This window comes from Odocoileus virginianus, chromosome 33 (assembly GCF_023699985.2).
Source record: "Odocoileus virginianus isolate 20LAN1187 ecotype Illinois chromosome 33, Ovbor_1.2, whole genome shotgun sequence".
NCBI classification, from domain to species: Eukaryota; Metazoa; Chordata; class Mammalia; order Artiodactyla; family Cervidae; genus Odocoileus; species Odocoileus virginianus.
The window spans coordinates 16,364,744-16,392,456 of NC_069706.1; the positions used below are offsets into that span (position 1 = coordinate 16,364,744).

Below are 27,713 nucleotides of genomic sequence, written 5' to 3' on the forward strand. Positions count from 1 at the left end.
AGAGCTTCTATTTAGTTGTTTGAGGTGAGGCCTGGGAATTGATATATGCATAAAATTGAGAATCATTGCTCCAGCTTAATTGACTTTCATAGCATTCCTTTTATATATTCAGCATTTTCTGGTCCCACGGGTTTACTTGTGCTGTTCTTCATCTTTGGATGCTCTCCTCCTAACTCTTTATGTATGGATTTATCCTTCCAATCCCAGGTCAGATGTCTCTTTTCCATGTAGATTTCCCTTCAAATTCCCAGCCCAAATTTTCTCTTTCCCGTGAACTCATTGGATCTGTCTTCTTATATTCCCCAGTTACTACTTATATTATAATTGCTTATGGTTGTGTTTAAGGACAACCAGTCTCGACCAGACTGTGTGGAGAGTCTTTGAGGGTCAACAACCCATGTCTTTGTCTTTGTGTTCTATTCCCCTTGCCCACGCCTGGTTGGCATTCAGCTGGAATGAATGGATGGGTGGGTGGATGGATCGATGGATGATTGTCCTTACTGTGCTACCAGATGAATACTGATTCATCATTTTGGGATTGCAGAATGCTCAGCAGAACATCTTCAATCCAGCCCTCGTTTCACCATGAGGGTGTCAGCCCCTTGGGCATCCTTGGGAGAGAGGATGTTGATTATCCTGAAAGCATCGAAATGAAATCTGTGGGGATGGCAAATCCGTATCCAGGCGCCCCTGGCAATGGCTATGGTAAGCATTTGTTAAGAAGAGGATCATTTCCTGGGAGGAAAATAAAATTCAATGGGCTTGGGACCAGTCATTAGAGATCAGTGAGAGAAGTGGTTTACCCCCACTCATTCAAACACCCACTTTACAAAGATTGAACCCTGAGGGTGCAGAGAAGAGAAACAGTGTCATCATTTATCTGAGCACATTGGGCAGGAGTGGTGCCTGTGTGTAATGGTCAGGTTCAAGTCCATGGTGGTTATGTGAAAAAGATGGTCCTAATGTGGCCAGATCCTCAGATTTTCCTAGAGAAGCCAGAAATCTAGTTTTTTACATGTTCCCAAATAATTCCTTAAATAAATAAATAAAATCCCTGTGCTGAGCAAACAAAACAACTGGTAGACTTGATTCAGTTTGCATGGCTGCCAGTGGCCAGCTTTAGTTAAGCACCTCCTAAAGGTGTTCAGATGGTCAGTATTTGTATTTTTGGAACCTACTGGGGACACAGGGAGTTAGAAGCAGCTCTGTCCTCATGATATTTAAAGCCTAGGTGAGGAGGTGACAAGAGCACATGAAGACTAAAGAAAACGAGCAAACAGATGGATAATATGTGAAAAATCATACCATTCTCAGAATCTGCGTGTGTAAAGGTTTAGCTCTGGGAGGTAGAGAAGATTCTACCAGTTCTCATCTTCTGAGAGAGAAAAAAAGGGGGACTTTTCTGATAGAGAAAGCCAGCTCATGGCACAAGTCGATGTTACAGGAATTCAGAGCTGGAGAAGGGAGTGTTCAGCCTTGAACAGAGCGTGGAGTCCAAGTGCTGGTTGGTGCAGATGAAAGATCGCTCAGCCCTGACTGGTAGGGAAGAGAATGAAGAAGACAGGGAGGAGGAGATGGGATGCATTGCCACACACTAAGGAAAAATGCGGGCTGTTACACATTTGCAGAGAAAACATTCAGTTGGGCTATTCCAAACCTTTATGCCAGGCATTCTCAGTGTGGCATATGGATCTCAAGGGGTGAAAATTTATTGAAAGGCCCAGAAAAAACCTTCCTCTTTTTATGTATAAAGAAGATACACAAAAATGTAGTTATACAATATAACTATGGTATTAAAATGTCATGGGGATACTTCCCTGTTGGTCCAGTGTTTAAGAATTCACCTCCCAGTATAAGAGACATGGGTTCAATCCCTGGTCCGTGAAGATCCCATGTTCCACTGGGCACCTAAGCCCAGGTGCCACAATACTGAAACACGTGCACCTACAGCCCATGCTGTGCCACGAAAGAAGCCACTGCAATGAGAAGCCTGTATATTGCACTAGAATAGCCCCCACTTGCCACAACCATAGGAAGCCTGCACACAGCAACGAAGACCCAGTGCAGCCAAAAATAAATAAGTAAATAATGTCGTGAGGGAGCGCAATGAGGAAGAACTATCTTAAAAGACTCCGTAGGTGGTGGGTAATGAAAAAAAAAAAGGGTTGAGAAACACTGCCCTACTCTGATGCAAGCGGAGCTAATATCTGGTTTGGAGGGTTTCCCATGCTCTGGAGACTCTAAGCACTTTACTTTTACAGTCTTCTTTCCTTGGCAGCAGACACTACTGCTTTCCCTGTTTACAGAAGGGAAAACTGAGGTTCAGAGAGAAACATGCTAAAGGTCACCTAGCTACTAAATCAAAAGGGCCTGTATCAGCCAGTCTCCCTGACTCCACATTACTGTTGGGTAGAAGCAGGGAAAATGTGGATTGCTGACCACCAAGCTCCACAGAACACTGGAATTAAAAAGCTATTTTAAAAAGTGGCCACATAAAGTGTGGCTTCCTTCTCTGGGCTCCTTTTAGGACCAAGGTTGTAGCCCCAGCATTCTCTTATCCTGTGCTATACCATCTTGTTAGACTATGCACTCGTTAAGGAGAACCCGTTTCATCCATGTATCTTCCAAGGCTCCATGTAATTTTCCTAATGCTTGGCACACAGTAGGTGCTTGGGCAATGCTAACTGAATTAAAAGCAATGGCTGTAAAGGATGTATTGGTTAGCTATTGCCACAGGAATGCTGTGTAACAAGCAACTCTAAAACCCAGTGTTGCACAATAAACATCATTTATCTCTCATCCACGCATCTGTGGGTTTGCTTGGAGCTTGACTGAACCAGATTGGGTTTGGTTGTGTCTGATTTGAGCTCACAGATTCTGTTTAGGTATAGTGTACTTCTTGACCCAGTGAACTAACCTGGGCCATTTTCATTCCATGGAATAAGCTGTAAACACACAAACATATAATGTCTGCGAGCAGAAACATATAATGTCTCTGAGTCCTTGGTTTGGAACTAGCAAACTGTCATTTCTACTATGTTCCACTGGTAAAGGCAAGTCACATGACCAAGTCCAACCTCAATGGAGGTGTCCAAAGTGGAGGAAGTATAATATTTGCTGAAAAACAACTGATTTACCACAATAGTATATATTAAGAATTTGTGGTGTTCTGGGATTTTTTTCAAGCACTTTTAAACATAGTTACATCAGTTACACATATTAACTGATTCAGTTTCTCCAACAAAAACTAGCTGCTTCAATTTCCGCAACAATCCTACGTGAAGGTCTATTATTATCCTTGATTTACAGACTAAGATATTGAAACTCAGACTATTAAGTAACATATGCCAGAGAGCACACAGTTAATAAGGCAGCAAAGCTGGGAACTGATCCTTGGCAAGAAGTTCCAGAACCTCCCGCAGTATAATTTCGTACATCTCCATCAAAATGTGCTCCAATTTTTTCTGTTGTGGAGTTTAGACTTCATTGTTTATCAGGAGTTGAATAAAAATATATTGAAAAGTAACACTGTCACATAGATGTTGAAAGTGGACTCTGTCCCTGAGAAAATCATGGCGAAGTTTCTAATTTATTCATGTGTCATCATAAAAGGCTACAATTAGAAGGAAGCTTTGTAATCATCTCAGCAAAATTTGTTTAATTTTTAGAAGTAGGACATTTTTTTAACAGAAGTTTTAGGTTCACAGTAACATTGAGGAAAAGTGACAGATTTCTCAGGTACCCTGTGCCCCACACGTGCACACGTGTGTGCTCACTCACTCAGTTGTATCTGACTCCCTGAGACTCCTTGGACCATAGCCCGCCAGGCCCCTCTGTCCATGGAACCCTCCAGGCAAGAACACTGGAATGGGTTGCCATTTTCTACTCCAGGGAACACGTGCATGGCCTCGCTCATTATCAGGGTCCCCCACCACAGTGGGACATTTGTTACAACTGAACCTACATTGACATATCATTATCACCCAAAATCCTTAGCTTACATTAAGTTTCACCTTGGGTGGTACCTTCTATGGGTTTCAACCCTTGTATCCATCATAAGGGTATCCTACAGAGTATTTTCACTGTCCTAAACCCCTCTGAAGCTTCCCAGGTGGCGCTAGAGGTAAAGAACGTGTCTACTAATGCTGAAGACATAACAGACGTGGATTTGACAGCTGGGTCAGGAAGATTCCTTGGAGAAGGAAATGGGAACCCACTCCAGTATCTTTGCCTGGAGAATCCCATGGACAGAGGAGCCTAGTGGGCTACAGTCCATAGGGTCACAAAGAGTGGGACATAACTGAAACAACTTAGCACACAAATCCCTCTGAGCTCCATCTATTCATCCCTTCCCCTCCAGACAAGTATTTCTCAAACTCTGAGTTATGGCCCACTAACAAGGTCCTGCTGACCATCGTGTGCTCAGTAATAATTAGTGTGGGATTAATTGTCTTGTCTCTTCATTCCAGTGAATCCTGCTTATGTGGGTGATGATGGTCTCGGCCCAGCTTATGGAGACCCACCCTTGTCTGGACATGATTGGCTCAGTTCACCCCAAGGTAAGGCTTCAGTGGACAGTGACCAAAAGCATCCGTCCTGCAGAAGGAGCCTGTTCAAGGCAATGCAGACACTGCACTGACTCTTGGCCTCTGGTGTAGTAACTGATGCGGCACTTCCTTAATTCATCACAATAGGTTTTATTCTAAACATGCAGAGTTTTTTTCTCCTTTGGACATCAAGGTGTCTTCGCTAGGACTCTTCTGGTTGCAAGTGACAGAAACCCAGCTCACCCAGGCCCAAGGCTTGTTGCTGCGGGAAGGATGTGGGTAAACAAAGAACAGAAGGTAGAATTGCCTTCCAGCACTTTAGTACAGAACCTGGCATGGCGCATAGTAGGTGCTCAGAGGTATTTGTTGGATGAGTTAAGGAACCAGGGCCTCTGGGTCTGAAGCCAGGAGTTCAGGGCCACCTGGACTCTCTTTTTCTCCATCTATTTCACAGACAGCTTCTCTTTAAGCTTCACCTGATTCATCTCAACTAGTCAGGCCTTCTCTGCTGGCCAGGGAGCTTGACATCAGACACACACACAGCCAGCAATCTCAGGGGGAATCTTCCTCTCTTTCTATGCCTGTTGGCCATTACTGCGGAACCTCTCTCCAGCCCCATTTGGGACACAGGCCTACACATGAACCAGTCATTTTTACATAGGAAAGAAGGCTTGGGTCACATGTCCGTCCCATGGCTAATACATGTGTTGGTGAGATGGCAGTGCCTTGATCAAAATTTTTCTGAATAATCATAGAATTATTATGATGGTGGAGGATAGGAGCAATCAGCTTGAAGAAGGCTTTGAAATCAGTTAGGAAGCTCTATAAGGATCACCGTGTGCTGTGAGGAAGGTCTGATCAAAGGCAGAGGCCGAGGAAATAAAAAAGCATCAGAGGAGAGAGGTCAGGGAATGCTGGAAGCTAGAGGCAAACCTATGAATACCAAGGAATAAGTCGAAGACATCCTCTGTATAACAACACATATTGTGGGGCCCCAAGGCTTGAAACTATCTCTCACCTTTTGACACCCGACCCTGTAGCTTCATTCTTTAAGAGGCTTCTTAAGGAGGCCTGTATCTTTCAAGAAATAGGTGTTGCCACTTGGGAGAGAACACCATGGGGATATAAACAATCATGCTCTCTGTCTTCCACGAGAGCAGGGAATGGCTTTAACTACTGGGGAAAAGAAACGCCTTCAAACCTCTTAAGATGCTCTGTGGCCAATATGAAGATTCGGGCCTCTAGGTGGGAGCGGAGTCCCCAGAAGGCAGAGAGAAGTATAGAAATAGAGGACCCAGAGATGAACCTGGCTTTCTCTACCATTTTGCTTTACTAGTTCTGATTCTCAAATCATTTACAATTAACTGATGGACAGTCTTCTGATAGAGTGTCACTTTGGTGGATCATGCTAGCAGCTAGGAAGTGCCTGGCACTTAGTAGGTACTCATAAATATTCATTTACGAATGAAGGAAGTAGTGAATGATACGTTAGCATCTGCCGACAGGAAAGGACCAGGGTGAAGTAACCAAGGCACCGTGCTTTGGGACCGGACAGACTTTGGTTTGATCCTGAGCTCTTCTACTTGCTGGTTTGTAGCCTTAAACAAATTACCTTTTTGGGCCTCAGTTTTCTTAGTTATAAAATGGGGTTTATTACAGTACTTACTTCATAGGGTGATTGTGAAAATCAAACAATATATTCTATTTAAAGTAGTTAGCCTGCAGGTATTGTTACTGATAGCTATCATATATTGTTTTTTACAAGGAACTTTTTTTGGCTGTGCTGGGTCTTTGTTGCTGTGTGCAGCCTTTCTCTAGTTGTGGCCACAGCTCTCTAGTTGTGGTGCACAGGCTTGGTTGCTCCACGGCATGTGGAATCTTCCTGGACTAGGGACTGAACCCATGTCCCCTGCATTAGCAGGCAGATTCTCAATACTAGTAATTATCGTTGGTGTGGGGAGAAGGAAAGAGTTCTATTATTAGTCCAGTCCTGCCATTTAATGAGAGTATGATTAGGAGGGAGTTTAGTTCATTCCTCTGCACCTCAAATTCTCCAACTATTAAATAAACAGCATGGCCAAGGTGATTTCCAGATCAGGTCTTCTGGGTAGGGACTGTGTCCAGGTGCCCAGCACTGACATAGGACAGTGGTTTAGCAATAAAGGGATTTATTTTCCTCTTGTGACAAGAAGTATGCCAGGAATGAGTCCAGAGTTTTTATGGCACCCCTGTCCATGATACTCTCAACGCCTGAGGCTCCGTCTGAAGTGTCTTTTCCCACCACCCTCGGCTGGTGAACGTTTTACCCTCTTTTTTCCAAATGGCTGTATCTGGTCAGGAAGAAGGTGAAATAGTGAAATGCCAAGGGTTAAATCAGGCAAACTTTCACCCATTAAAGAGCATTAATGGAAGCCACAATCTTGTTGGCTAGAATGGGGTCACAGGCCCATCCTAGGCTGCCAAAGGAGCCACTCTTTGCCACGAAGGAAGCTGGGAGAGTTCTAGCTGAGCGCAGTGACTGCACAGGAAAGGAGGCATCTGCTGATGTGAGAGTAAGAGAGAATGGGTGTGGGAAGCAGCCGGACAGCAGTGGGGCCACCCAGGCAGTCAGGAGGTAGCAGCTGTTTCCCTGTAAACCCATCTGGATGTATATAGGCACATAAAACTAAAGATAAAACGTAAGTCTTGGACCAGAGGTACCAATTAAAAAGAAGACCTTGCCCTTTGATTATGAGTCATTTAGAAGAATCTCTGCCTTCTGTTTTTAGAATCCTATTGCTTTAATGAAGAATTCTGTTTCTGGCCTTTTACCTAGCTACTGGGACAGAATCTCCACAGGAAAACACTCCTCTTCTCGGGGATCCCCCTCTGGTGTAGATGTGGGGAGCTGTACTGTGATTTGTGGGGGACTGGTTTTGTCCATCTCATCCTGGCATTAATAACTGTGGATGGGGCAGCTCTCTGTGACTGTCATCACTTTTCTGGGTGGTTCCCAACAATGCCAGTGTGACTGCTATATGAGGTCTTGGGAAGCTCACCTTGGTGGGACTTAAGGCTTGGGGGGACGAGAGATGCTTTCTGGTGGTCAAGTGAATGAAATCATTGTCGAGGTTGAGCATGTCCCATTGGGGGTCCAAAGCCGACCATCTTCAAGTCAGATTATTCCAGAAAAGACACCGGTGAACTCAAACTTCATCCTGGTCTCCTCCATTTCTGACAGCGATGTGACACACTCTCAGATTTTCAGCAATCGGAATGACCAAAAGGGCAAGCAGTTATTACGGTTTGCAACACCTTCAAAGGAATCGTTTTCTCAGACTCTTCATAACTCAGAAAACACAGGCTTAGGCACCCTTCATACTTCACATGAGAACATCCAAGGTGAGACCCTGGGGCAGAGGAGTTAGGATGGGAGCAACCCCTTCTGAGTTGCCCGTAGCATTGTGGTTTTAAAACACTGAATAGAGTGAAGGCTTGGTAGATGACCTGAGGCTGCCTGGGACTCGGAAGGGGTCACTTTGAGAGGACCTGACGCCTAAGAAGGAGTTTTACCTTGATCAAGCTCATTTCACATGCCCGGTGTTCTGCCTTTGTGTTATCCATCAAATTTAGTTTTATTTGCCTGCCACTCTCCGCACGTGTGATACAGGCACGCCTGTCATTTCCATTTGCTGAGGGACTGAGGCTCAAGGAAATTAAATAACATAGCAGATCTGTGATCAAATGCAGGTCTGTCTGATTCCCAAGCCTGACGCCTTAACCACCATCCTGAACTGCTTTGGACCCAATCCCTAGGTTCATGTATCATGCGATGCCTCTATTTGTCAAGTCCTCCATGAAGCCAGGTCTTAACTGAGACCCTCCCTTGCCTCACAGCTCCTGACATCAAACACTGTTTCCCAGATGTTGTTTCTCTTTCTCCCCGTAATACTCCAGGCATGAAGTCCAGCCATTCTCAGTGACTTCTAAAAGGGGGGAAAAAATCTATTCACACCAAAGCATTTTATGAGTTTTGCTCCTTTGTTGAAAGATGGGGCATCTCGTCACATTGCTGTCTCCCCGAATTTATGGGCTTTTTTTCCTTCTTCACCTTTATTCCTCTGTCTGTCCCCACGTCTTTCTTAAGAGATGCTCAAATTCCTCATCTTCAGTCAAGTGATTTGGAGGCTCTCTTCTGGGAATTCTCCCTCTGCCTCAGCTATGTCACTGAGAGGAGGGTTCCCATGTAGCTCAACAACAGGGCCAGGAGCCAGCCACTCCTGCCATGGGCCCAGTGGCCCCCGCTGCTCCCCACCCCTGTTATGGATGGGGCCAAGTGCCATGCAGACACAACCCACCCAGAGGGAGAAGGCACTGCCTTTTCCTTGTTTTTTGAGTCTTGCTTTTTTGAGAAGGAAGAAACCCTTTTCATGCAACCCCTCAGTAGACCACCTCTCAGAATCGCCAATGCTATCACATACCTGGAGCTAAATAGGTCACCTGCTGGGGGCTGGGGCCATCGAGATAGACTCAGACTCACAGGGCCTGCTGGGCCCTGGCGATGAGAACCTGGAGATGAACTGCACCCTGCAGAAGCCCAGGACCATGGGAGGGAGGTGGGTAGATGCCTAAACTGAATTGGGATCCTATTAAAAAGGAGAGATGATTGTGGGGTAGGTGATCACAGCATCTGCCACATGGACCTAAAGTGTGAATCTGAGTTCTTGGGAGAGGAGAGGGGACATCATTCCAGGGTGGAAGAGCAGAAGACAACAGTCAAGAAAAGTAAAGAAGATGCTTGGGCCTGAAGCTCAGGGGGCGAGAGAAAGTCATGCAGGAAATTACAGAGAGAAAAGAACCAGGCTGACCACACATTCTGGCTTTGCTGAATGTGCCGTGTCACAGGAAAAAGGAAAACATGGAATTGGAATTGCATACAAACTGTCACATGCTTTGGCTTTGAGATGTCACATGTGCATGCACCATCTTCTTGTTTTTATTTGTGGCTTTTTGGCTCACCGAGTCTGCATATTCTTTCCTGTGCACTCATAAAAACATGCTCTAGATCTTTAGCACCATATTTTCAATTGCTATTATTCTGTTAAAATTTTTAAAAATTTAATCTCCATTTTTTTTTTTTCCTGCAGGACAAAAGTTAATCGAGTCTCTGATACCCATGACATCTAGAGACAGAATTAAAGCCATTAGGAATCAGCCAAGGACCATGGAAGAAAAAAGGAACCTTAGGTATGGACCAAAAGTTTTTTTCCTTGCACAGATTTCATGGAAACTTTAGTCTTCTACCTTTGTCTAATGTCAGAAAGATAAGAAATAAACGCAAAAGAAAAGAAAGAAACGCAAGGGAAGAGGCAATCTTCCTACCAAAGAATTCCACATAATGTGTGTTGGTCACCTGGACTCTGGGCTCTGCTTAGTGACCTGCTTCCAGAGAGTGGAGGATGGAAAGAGGGGGACATCGCTTCCTGGAGTGAAGTCTAGCTAATCCTACCTGGGCCAGGTGCTCAAGACTAACATCCCCAGAGATAAGTCGTGTGATCAAAGAGTCCTCTGTGTGTGTGTGTGTGTGTGTGTGCATGCATGCTTAGTCATGTCTGACTCTTTGCAACCCCATGGACTGCAGCCCACCAGGCTCCTCTGTCCATGAAATTCTCCAGACAACAACACTGGAGTGGGTTGCATTTCCTTCTCCAGAGGATCTTTTCAACCCAGGGACTGAACCTGTGTCTCTTGCACCTCCTGAATTGGCATGCATGTTCTTTACCAGCTGAGGCACCTGAGAAGCCTCCCACCCCCGTGTACTCTCTTCTAAAACCCACAACACTAGTCTAACCAGAGAAAAAAAAGCAGAGAAAGCGTAATCAAGGGACGGTTTTCATAATACCTGAGCAGTATTCTTCAAAACTGTCAAGATCATCAAAAAGAAGGAAAGTTTGAGACATGGTCACAGACTGGAGGGTTCTAAAGAGACATGACTGCTAATGCGATGTGGGGTCCTGGACGGGTCCTGGAATAGAAAATGAGCATCTATGGGAAAACTAGTGAAGTCAGGATAGTCTGGAGTTTAGGTAAAAGTTGCACACCGACGTTGATTCCTTAGCTGCAGCCAACCTACCATAGAAATGTAAGATGTTAGCAGAGGAAATGGTGAGTGGGAGATGGGGATTTCCTGCATTGTTTTTGTAACTTCTCTGTAAAATTTTAAACTCCTCTTAGAAGAAAGGTGAGTGTAAGGGGAGAGTTCCCTGGTGATCCAGTGGTTAGGACTTGGCACTGTCACTGCTGTGACCTGGGCTCAATGCCTGGTAGGGGAACTAAGATCCTGCAAGCCATAGCTGTACCAGGCAGGTGCAGGGGTCGGGGCAGAGAACAGGGACACAGAACCCTAACAAACAAAACTTCAGAAGCTTTCTAAGCCCAGGAGTTCAAAAACAAGAGTGAGGGCTGTTTAAGCCTTCAGCCCTTCTTGCATTTATCATTCCTCAGCATTTTTCTTTTTGTAATTTGTAGGAGTTGACAGGGCTTCCCAGGTGGCACAGTAGTAAAGAATTAGCCTGCCCGTGCAGGAGACCCAAGAGATGAAAGTTTCACTCCCTGGATTGGGAAGATCCCTTGTAGAAGGAAATGGCAACCCACTCCAGTATTCTTGCCTGGAAAATTTCATGGACAGAGGAGCCTGGCGGGATACAGTCCATGGGTCACAAAGAGTTGGACATGACTTAGTGACTAAGCACAGGGATGGTAGTGGAGTCGATGCAATTGCTAATAAATAATTGTATGTGTGTAAATAGATGATGTAATTGTTCTGAGATTCAGAGTCTGGCAGGGAGAGTAGATTGGTCAACAAGTAACTTATAAATGATGGAAAGAATATCAGGCCAAATCAAGGTAGAAGGAGATTGCAAATCAAGGTAGAAGGAGTCTTTCTAGAAGGACTAGAAGATAACAGGACTAGAGTTAACAGTCCACTTGGGCAAAGTAGGGGATGTCTGGGAACTGAGCTTTGGAAGATGGTGTTGTGGGGGTGGGCCTTTGGCTGGGCCAAAGGAAAGAGCCCAGAGCAAAGGAGAGGTAATGAGTTCATGGAAAAGTAAAGAGAACAACTGCAGCTGGATCTTTTTCAAAACACTCTTCTGTTTCAAACTCTACTTGGCTCTGTCTGTCACACAGTGAGGGCCTTGTGATGACCCAAAAGACTTTACAGCAGGATTTTCAATCTGACATTTGAGTCGGGATTATTCTATGTTTGGGGGGCTGTCCTGTTCACTGTAGGGTATATACAGCAGCATCCCTGGCCTCTAGATGTCAGCGGCACTCCCAACCCCCAGGCTGACAACCAAAAAGTCTCCAGACGTACCCAAATATCCCTTGAGGCCAAAAATCTTCCTGGTTGAGATCCACTGTCTTCTAAAACCCCAGCCACTTACCCACAGTTATCACTCACACTCTCACCCTTCCCCTTCTCATTCCTGCCCATCCTGGCCTCCTTGGGGCTTCGAGTCGGCTGTTTCTTGTGCTCGGACAGTCCCTTATCCACAGACTAACCCTCTCTTCTCCTTCCAGACTTTGTGCAAATAAGGTGCTATTCAAATCGTAACAGGGTCTTCATCCCAGTTTTTCCCACCTCCTTACTCTGCTGTTTTCCCCTCCTCTTTCCCAAAGTACCACTCACCTTCTATTATCTTATATTGTTTATCTACTTTATGATTACATTTCTTATTTGTTTTCTTCCTCTTCCAACTAAGGTGTCTGCTCCAGGAGCTGGGGAGATCTGTCTGTGTCCCACCACCTGGGACTGTGCCTGGCACGTGGCAGGCACTCAAGAAATGTCAAGGGGATGGATGCATTACCACATTGGTGTCTCACTTTCTTCTGCCCTTTCCCACAGGAAGATGGTCGACAGAGAGAAAAGTAAGCAGTCCCGTCGTATCCTGGAGCTCAATTGCTGTGCCCAGTGTCTGAACTCCATCTCACTGGTAAGTTGGTCTTTACTGAGGTCAATAAATGGGCACAGAGGAGGGTGAAGCCAGGGAGTGGGGAGAGTGGGGATGACAGGGGACTCACAGGAAGGAAAAACCAAAATTCAGGGCTGTTTCCTTGAAAGATGTAGAAACTGGGTCAGTTTAGGTGTGGGGAAAACACGTGGGCATAGGAAGGTCTAAGGAGCTGCAGTTATTTAGTTATTTGGGCAGCCTAGCTACTGTGAGTGTCACCTTCAACAGCAAACCTAGGAAGATAATAAATAATGGTGACACCGACCCAGGTTCTTGGCCTTCCTTAATCAATAGAAATTGATAAGAGGCCAGATAAGAAATTCTGGCAAGTCTTTACTAGGGCCCCTGCAAAAACAAGTAGCAGGTTCTCTTGCTTGCTCCCCAAGGTAGGGGCAGGCTGGTTCCTAATATGGGCTGAGAGTAGGGGTATGTCCAGGGGAGTGGTGGCGATGGTGATGCCATCCAACCATCTCATCCTGTCTCCCCCTTCTCCTCCTGCCTCAGTCTTTCCCAGCATCAGGGTCTTTTCCAATGAGTCAGCTCTTTGCCTCAGGTGGTCAAAGTACTGGAGCTTCAACCTCAGCATCTGTCCTTTCAGTGAATATTCAGGGTTGATTTCCTTTAGGGTTGACTGGCTTGATGTCCAAGGGCCTCAGAAGCGGTGGCCTGTTGCTATTGTCAGGCCTGTTCAGTAGGTATTTGTTGAGGGGCCGTCCAGCCCTGCACTTTGTGTCCACCCCCAGGCATACCGAAGGTTCAAGAACAACCTGTCAGAACTGCTCGATTCCATCAGCCTGTGGCAGAAGACGCTCAAGGTCATCGGAGGCAAGTTCGGCACCAGCGTCCTCTCCTATTTCAACTTTCTGAGGTGGCTTTTGAAGTTCAACATTTTCTCGTTCATTGTGACCTTCAGCTTCATCATCATCCCTCAGCTGACTGTGACACAGGAGAACCACCTCCAATTCACTGGACTGGAATTTTTAACCGGGGCGGTAAGTGCTCCCCCCACACCTGGAGGTCATACTTGGAAACCCTGGTGGCGCCCTTCTAGGCCTCTCATTTGCCCGAGAGTCAACTGGTGCGAAAATGGGTGTGTAAAATGCTTTCTCTTTTTCTCCAAAGTGACACACACACAATTTCGGGAGAATTTCTGTCTCCCGAGGTGACCATGTTAACAGTTTCTGTTGTCCAGAATCCTCTTCTCTGCACACCTATGGGCATGTTATGCACAGACATACACATCGTTTATTTTTAAACAAAAGATGAATTATTCATACGGACTTCCTGTGACTTGCTTCCTTCCACCATCTCATATTGGTGCTCATAGATCTACCTTTTCTTTCTTTTTCATTTTCTTTCTACAAAATACAGTGCTTCTTTTAAAAAAAATTTTGCTAGTATAGAAGAGAACAAATTAAGAAAAAGTCTATTTCATGCTCATTCTTTTGTCTACCCCTCTAGTTTGGAGTGTATCTTTATCCACCATTTTTCTTCCTATACAGTCATAGATACATAGATACACAAGTCGATAATACTAAAATATTTTTTTAAATAAAAAGAGGGTGAGATAATACAAGTCTTGCTTTGCAACATTTTTTGCTTTACTGTGTATGTTGAGCGTGGATACACATCCATGTTATCCTCTTTATTAACAACCACAGTGTTACCTACCAAGTGCTTTATTGGAGCACATAGCTCCCACCTTGTGAATTTACCTTCTAGAAGACGTTTCTGCCACTGAGATTCTGTGGATAGACAAATAGCTCAAGAGCCAAATCTGGCTCACCACCTGTTTCTATATATAGCCTGCAAAATAAGATTGGTTTCCACATTTTTTAATGGTTGGAAAAAAAATAAAAGGGATAACCTTTTAAAATTGGAATGTAATTGCTTTATAATGTGTTGGTTTCTGCTGCACAATGAAGTGAGTCATTCATATGTATATACATATGTATATACATACATATACATATATGTATGTATATGTATGTATATACATGTATATACATATATCCCTTCCCCCACGGACTTGCCTCTCACCCCATTGCCATCCTGCTCGTCTAGGTCATCACAGAGCTCTGAGTTGAGCCCCCCATGCTATAGAGCAGGTCCCCACTAGCGATCTGTCTTATACGTTGTAGTGTATACATGTCAGTTGTGCTCTCCCAATTCATCTCACCTTCCTCTCCTCCACCCTCATGTCCACATGTCTGTTCTGTATATCTGCCTCTGTATTCCTGCACTGCTAACAAGTTCATCTGTACCATTTTTCTAGAGTCCACATATATGCATTAATATACAATATTTGCTTTTCTCTTTCTGACTTACTTCACTCTGTATGACAGACTGTATCGATCCACATCTGTACAAATGACCTGATGTTGTTCCTTTTTTCTGGCTGAGTAATATTCCATTGTATATATGTACCACATCTTTATCATTCATCTGTTGATGGACATTTGGGTTATTTCCATGTTCTGGTTATTGTAAATGGTGCTGCAATGAACAATGGGGTATATGTATCTTTTTGAATTATGGTTTTCTCAGGGTATATGCCCAGTAGTGGGACTGCTGGGTAATACAGTAGTTCTGTTTTTAGTTTTTTAAGGAAATAAGGGGCCTGTATAAATTAGAGGAACAAATTAGAGAGACCTGCAGGAGACAATTAGACAACTGTGGAAGGTAGAAGATTGGAATGTACACATAACTGTTGAATCGTTTCCTCCGGGTCTCTCTGATTTGTTCCTCAGATTTACACAGGCGCCTTATTTCCTATCAGTTGAAGTTTAGACCTAAAGACTTGGTTTGTTTCACTTTAAACATTTGACCATAAGACCTAATAGATGACAGAGTCACGTAACAGCTGGCTGTCCTGCTTTTAGTCATGCTTGGCTTGGTCACTGGGTCCAGCTGGTGATCACTGGGCCCCTCCATTGTAAACCTGTGCTGTTTTGCAATTCCTTTCTACCTCTAAGTGCCTTGTGATAAGATGTCTAGGTTCTCAGTGGCCTTGTTTGCCTCTTTCCTGGCAAATAAAATGTCTAAACTGACCAGTACAGGCTTCTTGTATACGGAAAAAGTAAACTCTACTGCCCATAGTCATTCATTGTTTTCTTGAGAGATCCACCTGATCTGGGATTTATTGTCCTTTTCAGGGTTATTTTACTAACACAGTGATGTACTATGGTTTTTACACCAATTCTACGATCCGGCATGGCAACAGTGGGGCCTCCTACAACATGCAGCTGGCCTACATCTTTACAATTGGAGGGTGTTTGGTCGTCTGCTTTTTTAGTTTGCTCTTCAGGTATGGAATGTTTGCATTTTCTGATTCTAAGCTCTTTACAGTTTTAGGAAAAATTTTAGAGACTCAAAAGTTACTGGGGGAACGTTTTTCTCTGCAATTTCAACTTTCTACTCCTATCTAATCCTTTGTTGTCCTAGAACATAAAGTGTAAGTTTGGACAGAGGAAGAGAAATTTTCATGTGCTTTTAAAGAAATGGGTCAGTCTGAAAATAAGGATGCAACAACTCAGGTGGTTTTGATGAATGGTTGTAAATTGACAGTTGTCAAATGTTCAATCTGTTAAACCTGTTAGCTTACTAAGTCTTTGTAACAAAGTACCACAGACTGGGGGGCTTAATCAACAACATTTTTTTCCCCCTCAAATTCAGGATGCTAGAAATCCAAGTTCAAGATGTTTCAGCAGGTTTGGTTTCTCCTGAGGCTTCTCTCGCCGGCTTGCTGACAGCCACCTTCCCACTCTCTCCTCGTCTGATCTACCCTCCATGCATATCTGAGTCCTAACATCCCCCTCTTATAAGGACACCAGCCATGTTGTATTGGGCCCACTTAAATGATCTCACTTTAATTTAATTACCTCTGTACAGATCCTATCTCAAAACCCAGTCAATTTCTCAGGTACTAGGGGTTGTGTATTATGTGTGTGTTAGTCTCTTGGTCATGTCTGACTCTTCGAAACCCCATGGACTTTAGCCCTCCAGGCTCCTCTGTCCACGGGATTCTCCAGGCAAGAATACTGGAGTGGGTAGCCATTCCCTTCTCCAGGGAATCTTCACAACCCAAAGATCAAACCCCGGTCTCTTGCATTGTAGTCATAGGACTTCAAAATATTAATTTTTAAGGAGCACAGTTCAGCCCATAACAACCTCACTGCTAGCATGATAATCCAAAATAAAACAAGATTTTGTTTTGTCCTATTGAACTAGGAAATGTTTCTGTTTCTTAACCTGTTATTACTTGATGGTGGCAAACTTTACAAAGGTAGTGTCATTTTGCTCAGAATTTTTTCACATGTCAGGCTTAGTGCTAAGTGCTTCCTGGACCCAATTTCAACGAATCCTAGACATCTCCATGATAATTACAGCTGCCTGTATTGAGTGCTTACTGTGCTAAGGGCCACATTGACTCTTGCTGTGGGCTGAATAATGCCCCCTCTTCAAAAATGTCCATGACCTAATCCCCAGAAACTGTGACTATAGTACTTTATCTGGCAAAAGGAATTTTCCAGAAGTGATTTAGTTAAATATCTTAAAATGGGCTGATGCAATCACAAGGGTCCTTTAAAGAGGGAAGCAGGAGAGTCAAAGTTAGGGAAAGAGCAGAAGATATTACTCTTCCAGCTTTGAAGATGAAGGAGCCACAAGCCAGGAAATGCAGGCAGCATCTAGAAGCTGGAAAAGGCAGGGAAACAGATTCTCCTCTAAAGTCTCCAGAAAGAACATGACTCTGCCAATACCTTGATTGTCAATCCATTTTCTGATTTCTGACTTCTAGTAAGAATACATGTTGTTTTAAGCCAGTAAGTTTAGGGCAATTTGTTATAGCAGCAAGAGGAAACTAATGCAACTCTCATAGTGAACTAGTATTATCCCCATTATACAGATGTGGAAACTGAGGGTTAGGACCCTTAAAATGACAAAATCCTCCCAGCTGGCAATCAAAGATTACAAAGTCAGATCCCAAAGCCAGTGCTCCTGACTATTATGTTTGCTGTTGCCCTGTTCCAGAACTTCAGGCTAATGCTTCCATGTTGCCTTTCACCACTAATGATGGAACTGTTCCTTGTTATAATCCCTGCACCCCCACTGTCTGTCCTAGTAACGCTTGGGTATTTTGGTTTCTGCCTTTCCTAGTATGGCCAGGTATTTCCGGAACAACTTCATTAACCCCCACATTTACTCCAGAGGGATCGCCAAGCTCATTTTTTGTTGGGACTTCACCGTCACTCATGAAAGCGCAGTAAAGCTGAAACAGAAGAATCTGAGCACTGAAGTCAGGGTAAGGAGAGCCAGCTTTACACCCCTTCCCATGGCCAGCCCTCCTTCCTCCTTCAATATGCCTGTAAATTTTCTTAAAGGAATAATGTTTCATTTTTAATCCTCCATGATATTGGAAAAAAAAAATAAAACTATTTTAAATGCCCAGTTCTGGTGATGGTGTTGGGAAATGAACATTTTCACACAACGTGGTGACTTTGTTATTGACATAAGCTTGCTGAAGGGCAGTTTAACAATTTATTACAAGGTGTTAAATACTTATCGACCTCACAGTTATAGGTTTAAAATTTTATCCAGTGATTTTTGACTCAGGGCAGATTTGCCCCAGAGACACAGGGCAATGTCTGGAGGCTTTTTTGATTGTTGCTGCAGAAGAGTGTGTATTACCAGCATCTAGCGGGCAGAGGCCAAGATGCTGCTCAACATCCCATGGTGCACCGGACAAGCCTTCAAAACAGATTTATCAACTCTGAATGTCAATAGAGCTAAGGTTGACAAACCATGATCTATAGAAAATTATTTAAGAGAAAAAAAGAGCAAGCAGAATTTATAAACTAAGGGGCTTTGACAAGAGGGGTGCAGAAGTTTCCTCAGCCTTATTCTTCAAGATCACGGTCCCAATCTCTTTCCCTCTGAGATGGAAAAGGTATTCAATGAAGCGATGAGGGGTTCTTGCCCATTAGAGATTTTCCTACAGGTCTCCTAATCCAAGTTCATGGTGCTTCTTCCCACTCTCGCGCCTGTGGGTTTGTGTCTCTGTGAGAGAACGAAACCCCAGGGGTGGTGATCTTTGCTGACAGTGTAGGGGTTCTGCGAGTGAACTCGATTTCCTTGTGTTTACAGGAGAACCTGTCAGAAATCCGTCAGGAGAACGTCAAGTTAACATTCAATCAGCGGTTTATCCGCTTCTCTGCCCACGTGGCAGCCTGGGTTGTCTCTTCCGGAGTGGCCATCGCCTGCTGTGCAGCCGTCTATTACCTGGCTGAGAACAACTTACAGGTAACCAGAGAGGCAGGAGGTCCAGGGTCCAGAGTGCAGAGAAGCAGGTGAAGGGGCGGGATGCAGGAGGGTCAGGTAGGGTCCTGGTCACCACCCTCAACAAGGTTGTGGCCAGCAGCATCGCCGCCAGGAGGAAGTTTGTTTAAAAGTGCAAAATCCTGGGTCCTTCTCTTGGTCCATGGACCCAGAATCTGCCTCATAAGAACATCCCCAGGGGATGTGTGCACACATCTCAGGGTGGAGGCTCTGGGCTAGTGGAGAGATGGGAACTTTGACCACAGACCTGGGATCAGATTCTGATGTCCTCCTCAGTTATTATATACCTAATGCCTCTCTGACACCAAGTAGACACTTAGTAAATATTATGAACCAATGGAATCTGGCTAGTGATTTACTATTCCCATGGGCTTCGCTGGTGGCTCAGATGGTAAAGAATCTGCCGGCAACCCAGGAGACTGAGGTTTGATCCATGGATCTGGAAGATCCCCTGGAGAAGGGAATGGCAACGCACTCCAGTATTCTTGCCTGGAGATTCCCATGGATAGAGGAGCCTGGCAGGCTACAGTCCATGGGGTCCCAAAGAGTTGGACACGATTGAGTGACTAACACCTTCACTTTAGTCTTCCCAAGCCCCTAATTCCTTACCTATAAACTGCAATACCTGCTTTGTTAGGTGTGTGGTCTGGACTAGAGAAAAGTTATGTGAAGAGTGTACTTAGTACCTGGTACTGTGGGTGATAAAGGAATGTTAACTTTTTTTTTTTTAATGATATGAACTCTGAGACTAATTAGCTGGGTGGACAAAGTACTGTTTCTCTGTGTGTTTCAGCTCCTCTTCTGGAAATGGGGCTAATTGTAGCTGATTTTGCAGACCCCTAGAATTGTACAGGTTGGTCTGATTGTGTCTCTTTCTTTATTGTCTTCCCAGTACTCTAAATATAAAACCTACCCTCCATGGCATGATTGATGGATCTTTTGTGATGTGGCCACTGCCCACATCTTTAGTCTCAATACCCCACAACCACCTATATACCACACCAGCAACACTAAATGATATGGCCCTAGTTCCCTGAACACGCCATGTTTTCCCTTATCTCTAGATGGGAAACACGCAGTTCATTCTACACTGCCGCCCCTCCCCTTCATCTGGCAAACTCCTCCTTTTCTCCTGCTAGACCTCATCATGAGTGACACGTCCTCCAGGAAATCTTTTCTCACCATCACCTCCCTTACTAGATTGAGTTAGGTGCGCCTGACTCTGCAGTCTTTCCCCATGTGCTTGTCACATGCAGCCTTGAAAATGCTTGTTGACGCATTTGTTTCTTCAAAAGAATAACCAGGCACCTGGCCCAGCTTCTGGTACATAGTAGGTGCTCAACCCAATGGAGGAGGAGCCAGCAAGAAATGGGTGTGGAATGAAAGAAACCTAAGGGTTCATATTAAGGTTTGCCCTGAAAGAGATGAACCTGAGTCCCAGTCCTCCAGGGCCTGGAACTGTCTGCCTGGGTTGGAAGGTGTGGCAGGGCAGCTGTAAGTAAAAAGAAGACTTCCGAGTTTCTCCTTGACTCCGAAGGTTTTCTTCACACTCACCTGAAGTGATGGAGAGAGTGAAGGAGGAGGAGAAGAGTCATTCCCATTGTTTGAACATCTGTGCCAGGCGAGATCAACCCTCTGCACAGCTCGAGGAGCTACAATTTCACATGAATGGTGCCCCCAGCCGTGTCATTTAGCAGCTCTGCAGCTGGGCCTTTCCTTATTTGAAAGTGAAAGTGGCTCAGTCGTGTCCGACTCTTTGCAACCCCACGGACTATGCAGTCCATGGAATTCTCTAGGCCAGAATATTGGACTGGGTAGCCTTTCCCTTCTCCAAGGGATCTTCCCAACCCAGGGACTGAACCCAGTTCTCCCACATTGCATGTGGATTCTTTACCAGCTGAGCCACCAGAGAAGCCAAGAATACTGGAGTGGGTAGCCTATCCCTTCTCCAGCAGATCTTCCCAACCCAGGAATCGAACTTGGGTCTCCTGCACTGCAGGAGGATTCTTTACCAAATGAGCTACCAGGGAAGCCCCTTATGTGGTCTCACTTAATTCTTACAGTATCTCTGTGGATTGTATGATAATCTCCCCATCAGGCAGGCTAGGAAAGAGGCTCAGAGAAGCTATGCTTGTGGTTCCAAAGCTTCAGCTTATAAGCACAGGGAGGGAGGCAGCATTTGACCCTAAGTTACTCTGGCTCCAAAGATACTGAGAAAGTGCAAGTGGTGTTTTCAAAGCTATCCAGAGGTAAGTAGAGGCACTATCAGGCTTCAGGGTAGGAAGTAGGGGAACTTTCAGGCATCAGATAAATCCACTAGAATCTTACCCGAGAGCGCCTGGCAGAGGGGCAGCATAGGCTTCACTCCAGCCAAATGCCAGGGTGGTGTCCACACGAAGGCAGGGGCACCCCTCTGACCCGCATAGAAAAGAGCAGCATGGGCTAGCAGAGGCTCCCCTTGCCCCTGATTCAGCACCCGAGGACGGGCAAAGCTTGGTGAAATGAACAAGGGCACGCAGGAGAGCAGAGGAGAAATTCCCTTGGGTCGTAGCTTTGATAGCTTGAGCTTTTCTTCCAGCAGCCTGGAGCACATTCTCATGTTTCCACACCTCTTGGTGAGGAAAGTAAAGTCACAGAATAGCTGTTGGGCCATAGGTCCCTGAGTCTGATAGACCTGGGTTCAAATCTGCCAATTCCTAGCTGGGGAACCCTGGGCAAGCATCTTTGCCTTTCTCAGCCTCAGATTGTCTATCAGTTAAGTCTATTAACACCCACCTATTGGGCTATAGTGGGAGTTAAAGCATCATGTGAGTAATTCTTGGCTGAGGGCAAGTGCTTGGTAAGTGGTACTTTAATAGCTAAACTCAGAGGAGGTTTTCTCACCTTGGGGGATCTTCTGAGTCAGGCAGAGAGGGGCCCAATGTACAGTCAGCAACTTGATTCTCTCCCTCCATCCCCTGCAGTTCCTGGCAAACCACAGTAACCCTGGGGCGGTGCTTTTACTGCCTTTCGTTGTGTCCTGCATCAACCTGGTCGTGCCTCGCTTCTACTCCATGTTCAGGCTGGTGGAGCGCTACGAGATGCCGAGGCACGAAGTCTATACCCTCCTGATCCGGTAGGTGTGGCTGTCACTCCTTACTCCAGCCTCCATTTTCACGGAGGGAAGTGGGATGGAAACTAGAAAGGGTTACACTCAAGTATCAAAGTTCTGTTTTTCAGAAAGAATTTCAAGAATAGATATGTTTTTATGGTATGAGTTACTAGTCATAAAATCCAAAGAGCCCCGAAGGAATACAATAATTGGGTACACCTGCCCTTTGTTTAAAGTAATAGCTTATCTTTCCCAGATAAGCTTTCCCAGTAATGGCTTATCTTGCTGCCAGCTTGAGGAGCATGGTTCTGTTATGAGATGTATGGGCGGGTAGGTTGCGCACTGCACAAATGTTCTTGGCTAAGACGTCATGTGGGAACTGATCATCCAGAGTTCCCATGAGTCTGACTATGAGGCTGAGTACCCACTGAATCAGCCCGGAGGAACAGGTTCATTTCTGTCATTTAACCATCTAAATGGTTGGTTGGAGGGGGAAGTTGAAATTGAGGGGATGCTTTTGGCGATTAATTGGCTGGGAAAGGATCCCTTTTTGTGATTCCCAGAAAGGCATTGTATGTGCTAGAGGTGACCCCCACAGTCTTGAAAAAGTATAAAGCTATCCAAATTGTTTTCTTTATTGCTTCTTCTTGGCTAGTACCCTGACCACTTCCTGGTTATGGTGGTGTTTATAGTGATGAGGCTGAACTACCAGATTGACTTTTTTGTACTGATCAATTTCAGAGTCCTTACTTTACCATTGCCTCTGGGAGCTGGCTCCTGGTCAGTTCTTCAGTTTTATTTTCTACCTCTTTCCCCTTCCTCAGTGACCCCAGCCTCACTCGCCTTCTCATTGTCCACAAACTGTATGCCCAGCTCAGCACCTTTCCACTGGCCATTCCTTCTTCCTGGAATAGCACATCTATACTTAGGTTTATGCTTATAGTTTCTTCATACAAATCTTAAACATTTCTATTACCCTTAAATTTGTAACAAGCATGTTTTAAACACACACACACACACACACACACATATATAATTATTATTTTAGATCAGGAGTTAGCAAACAACAGCCTGCAGGCCCAGCCTGCCTCCCATTTTCATAAATAAAGTCTCATTGGAATGCAACCATGTCCACTGGTGACATATCATCTATGACTCCATTCCTGCTACAACTACAGAGTTGGGACACAAACTGTATGGTTTCCAAGGCCAAAAATATTAACTGTCTGGCCCTTCACAGAAAATGTTGACTGACTTCAGGTTAATGTTTAGAGTTATCTATACAAGTATTAGATAGATAGGTCCAGAGTTCATTTTTATTTGAAGAGCTATGAACCGTAAGGAATAAAAGATGATGTGTGCGTGCTAAGTCACCATATTCATGTCTGACTCTTGGCAACCCTATGGATTGTAGCCCACCAGGCTTCTCTGTCCATGGGATTCTCCAGGCAAGGATACTGGAGTGGGTTGCCATGCCCTTCCTCAAGGGCATGTAGGAAATGGCACTCCACTCCAGTATGTTCTTGCCTGGAAATTTCCATGGATGGAGGAGCCTGATGGGCTACAGCTCTTCGGGTTGCATACTCAGACATGAGGGAGCCCTGAGCACATATAGATACAAGTATTATTTTCCTGAAGAAAAAATTTTAGAAAGCCTTCCTTTCTACCCACACAACACCTCTGGGCGCCTCCTCTCAATGGTTAGAAACAATTGGGATATTTTTTATTGTGGTTTAAAAAAAATTTAAACCATTTTCAGTGCACAGTTCAGCAGCACACTGGCTTCTCTGCTCACCAGGGTCTGTTAAACGTATCCTACTTACAATGTCCTCCTTTTGTGAGAGACGATAAGACGTTATTTTAGAGTAGATCTTGGGATGGTCAACTTTTTAAGTACTTCCAGGTTCCCACATATTTTTAATTTTGCCTTTCTATTTGAATGTCGATTTGCATGGGCCAAAGACTCCATATTCTAACCACCTCTTCTGAGGTCTACAGGTATGGCTTTGAGGGTTTCTGACATCTGGCATCACCAAACAATCACCCCTTTGTTCTTTCCAGACACTTTGTATCTGCTGTCTCTAAGTTCCAGGCGTTTTCAGAACTACCACCACCTCTGAGGCAGTCTTCTCCCAAATTTGTTTTAAATTGGGTGTTCTCCAGTCTTCTTCACTGACCCCTTTTCATATTTTAATCTTTGTGCCCTTTATTTCTGCTTTCTATTTTCCATAAATTCCTCTATATTTCTGGTCTGTTCATGATGACTTTTTTGTTTTCCACTGCTTTATGGATCTTTAGCTTTTGACTTTTTTTTTTTATCATTTCAATAGAACTTGAATATAGAGGTGATAGGTTCAGTATGATAGGTAATAGGCCGCAATGCTCAGCGTGTCATTTTGATCTAATCACTTTATTTAATTTGCATTTTTCTGATCCCAAGAGAAATTCATTATCTTTTAATATATATTAGCCCTATGTGTTGCTTCACCAAATATTAAAAATCTTCTCTATATGGAGAGAAAATAAGAAAGCGCAGAAATAGGTTTAACCTGGAGTTACACTGCAGTTAATGTATTTAAGGTCTGACACCAGTTCTGACATGTGGTGTTTTCCCACACCACCAAGTCATTCTCCAATACACGCAGATGGGTGTCCCACAGTTTAATTCAGCTCTGACACTATGTGCCTGAAGGGAGAGTCAGAATCCCACAGGGTAAGGCTCAGCGCCACAGGACTGCCCCCACCTCCTCTTCTGGTACCGGTCACAAACCCACATTGTCCCCTGGGCTTCTGACCAACCAGCTACAGACAGGAGGTTCCAATGACCCCCTCCTCAGGTTTGAGAATTTGCTAGAACAGCTCACATGACTCAGGGAAACACTTTACTTATGAGATTACTGCTTTATTATAAAAAGCTGTAACCCAAGAACAGCCAGGTAGAAGAGATGTGTAGGGCCAAGTCTGTGGAATGTGGAGCTTCCTTGCCCTTTCTGAGATTTTCAGTCTCCCAAATACCATCCTGTCAATAAGCCAGAAGCTCACAGAACCCCCTCCTTTTGAGTTTTTGTGGAGGCTTCATCACATATGCGTGGCTGATTAAATGGCCACTGGTTCTGCCTGTGATTAGTAGCTCAGTCGTGTCTGACTCTTTGCAACCCTGTAGACTGTAGCCTGCCAGGCTTCTCTGTCTATGGGGATTCTCCAGACAAGAATACTGGAGTGGGTTGCCCTGCCCTCCTCCAGGGGATCTTCCCAACTCAGGGATCGAACCCAGGTCTCCTGCATTACAGGCAGATTCCTTACCCACTGAGCCATCAGAGAAGTCCAGTAAATTCCATCTCCAGCCCCTCTCTCCTCCCTGGAGTCTGCAATAGGCACGCTGAGTTCAGATCCTCTAAATCACAGGATTGGTTGTCATGACAACCGGGCCCTTACCTTAGTAGACCTAGGGGCTTCCCAACAGTCACATTAATATAACAAAAGACACCTTGATAGCTCTCCTCACTTAGGAAATTCCAAAGGTTTTAGGAGCTCAGTGCCAGAAAAGGACAAGAAGACCAAATGCATATTTCTTATCATAAATGATAATATCACTGTACAGTAAGACATTAATCCAGTAGATATTGAGAGTCTACTAGAGGCTAGGCATGGGTAAGAGATTTGGGATCTAGTGTTGAAAAAGGCAAATCCTGTCCCTTCCTTCACTGTGGTGTTGTTTTGTCTAATGGTTCTCAACCTTTAACCTGCACCAGAATTGCCTGGAGGGATTGCTGGGCCCTAGACACCAGAGTGTCTGATTCAGAAGATCTGGGAGAGGGCCAGAAAATTTGCCTTTCTAACAAGATTACAGATGATAGTGCTGGTCTGCGGACCATACTTTGAAAATGACTGGTGTATTGGTACATGGTTCTTGGCACATCAGTGCTGAAGACCTCTTAACACTAGCGGTTATTGATTTAGGCAAAACGACTAGGTTTAAGAACTCAGGCTGTTAAATCAGGTGGTCCTTGTTTTCAACCTTTGTCATGCCCCTAAGCAATCCGTGTGATCTTGTACAAGTTATTTCATCTCTCTGTGCTTCAGTTTCCTCATCAGTAAGACGGGCATAAAATACTATCTACCTGATGATAGAGCTAGAATGATTAAGAGGGATGATGCGATAAAGTGTGTAGCATGCTTACTGTCCCTGGTGGCACCTGACGAATAGTATGTATGTATACTATACTACTATTGCGGTGATAAGTGAAATCAGATAGTTTGAATATGCCCAAAAGAGAGTGTATCAGTCAGAATAAACAAGGTTAAACTGTGGTAACAAATATCTGTGCAACCCCCATCCCCACTCCACACTCACAGTGGTTTAGAACACAAGTATTTATTTCTTGTTCATGTTGCACACCCTTGTGGATTGGCAGGGAAATTCTGCTTATGTTAGTTACTCAGGGATTCAGGCTGATTGTCATTCTGGAGGGAAGATGGTAAGTCTCACTGGCATTTAAATACTCTAGTCTAGAAGTGACACAGGGTGACACGCATTGTTTATGCTCACAGTTCATTTGCCAGGACTAGCCATATGTACGCCCCACCCCCCAACCACAGGGGGCTTCCCTGGTGGCTCAGAGAGTAAAGAATCTGCCTGCAACATGGGAGACCTGGGCTCAATCCTTGGGTTGGGAAGATCCCCTGGAGGAGAAAATGGAAACCCACCCCAGTATTCTTGCCTGGAGAATCCCCATGGACAGAGGAGCCTGGCGGGCTGCAGTTCATGGGGTCGCAAAGAGTTGGGCACAACTGAGCAACTCAAAGCGCATAACCACAGGGGGCAGGAACTTCCATCCTACCATGTGCCCCAAATGAAATACCAGCAAACATCTCCCACGACGGCCACGGAAGTAATGATAGTTGTTTTCTCTTCATTTTTTAGAAATATCTTTCTGAAAATATCAATCATTGGAATTCTGTGTTACTATTGGCTCAACATTGTGGCCCTGAATAGTGAAGAGGTAAGATTTCTATGCCGTTTGGCTTTCAGCTTGGCTTTGACCATCAGGGAGGAATTGAGTTTCTCCACAGTTTCTGCCTATGATGTTACAGTAGATACCATTTTATTTTTCCCAACCATCTGTCCATCTACTTACCCCTCGATTCATCTATCCATCCATCCATCTATTCACCCTTCCATCCTTCCTCCATCCTTGGGCTTCCTACAGAAGTAACTAACTCCAAAAACTAACCATTTCAACCTTCCTGTTTGTGCCAGTCTGCTACACCTCTAGGACACTTTCTTAATCAAGAAGATACAAATTATTTTAAAATTATTGAAAGTCTGAAAACCATAGAAACAGGAAACTTAAAGAACACTGAGCAAGAGAACACCCAAAGAAAGAAGTAAATAAATTAAAAATTAAAAAAACTCCAACTTGGCACATCAGATAGCATCACAGAAAACTAACAACAAAGAGCAAGCCTTAAAAAAACGAGAATATTTCTTAAAACTTTACCTATAGAGGATAAAGAATAGGAAAATGCAGGGGGTTACTTTTCATAGTACTCAAAAATTATTTTTTGAGGGTCTAGGACAATTCTTAAGTGTTGAAATAAAAAATACACCAATCAAGATTTCCATATCTGATTAAACTATCCCTCAAAAGTGAAACAGAAATAAAGACCTTCTCAGAAAAACAAATACTGCGGGAAATCATTTCCAGCAGACCTCCCAAACAAGAAAGGTTTAAAGAAGTCCTTTAG

At 44.4% G+C, this 27,713-nt stretch overlaps 1 protein-coding gene across 2 annotated transcripts in view; it reads left to right on the top strand.

The window, feature by feature from the left end:
* The window catches only part of TMC5 (transmembrane channel like 5), a 62,323-nt gene that overhangs the window by 13,927 nt on the left and 20,683 nt on the right, over nt 1-27,713 (top strand). Inside the window, exons 3-12 of one of the 2 annotated variants that reach the window (XM_070460944.1) lie at nt 545-705; nt 4,470-4,559; nt 9,674-9,773; nt 12,433-12,520; nt 13,282-13,530; nt 15,694-15,845; nt 17,696-17,840; nt 18,683-18,838; nt 21,838-21,989; nt 26,890-26,968. In XM_070460944.1, the coding sequence (XP_070317045.1) occupies nt 545-705; nt 4,470-4,559; nt 9,674-9,773; nt 12,433-12,520; nt 13,282-13,530; nt 15,694-15,845; nt 17,696-17,840; nt 18,683-18,838; nt 21,838-21,989; nt 26,890-26,968 (1,372 nt within the window). Of the gene's footprint in view, nt 1-544; nt 706-4,469; nt 4,560-7,353; nt 7,929-9,673; nt 9,774-12,432; nt 12,521-13,281; nt 13,531-15,693; nt 15,846-17,695; nt 17,841-18,682; nt 18,839-21,837; nt 21,990-26,889; nt 26,969-27,713 lie in introns of those variants that run through there. The other variant, XM_070460945.1, reaches the window with a different exon arrangement.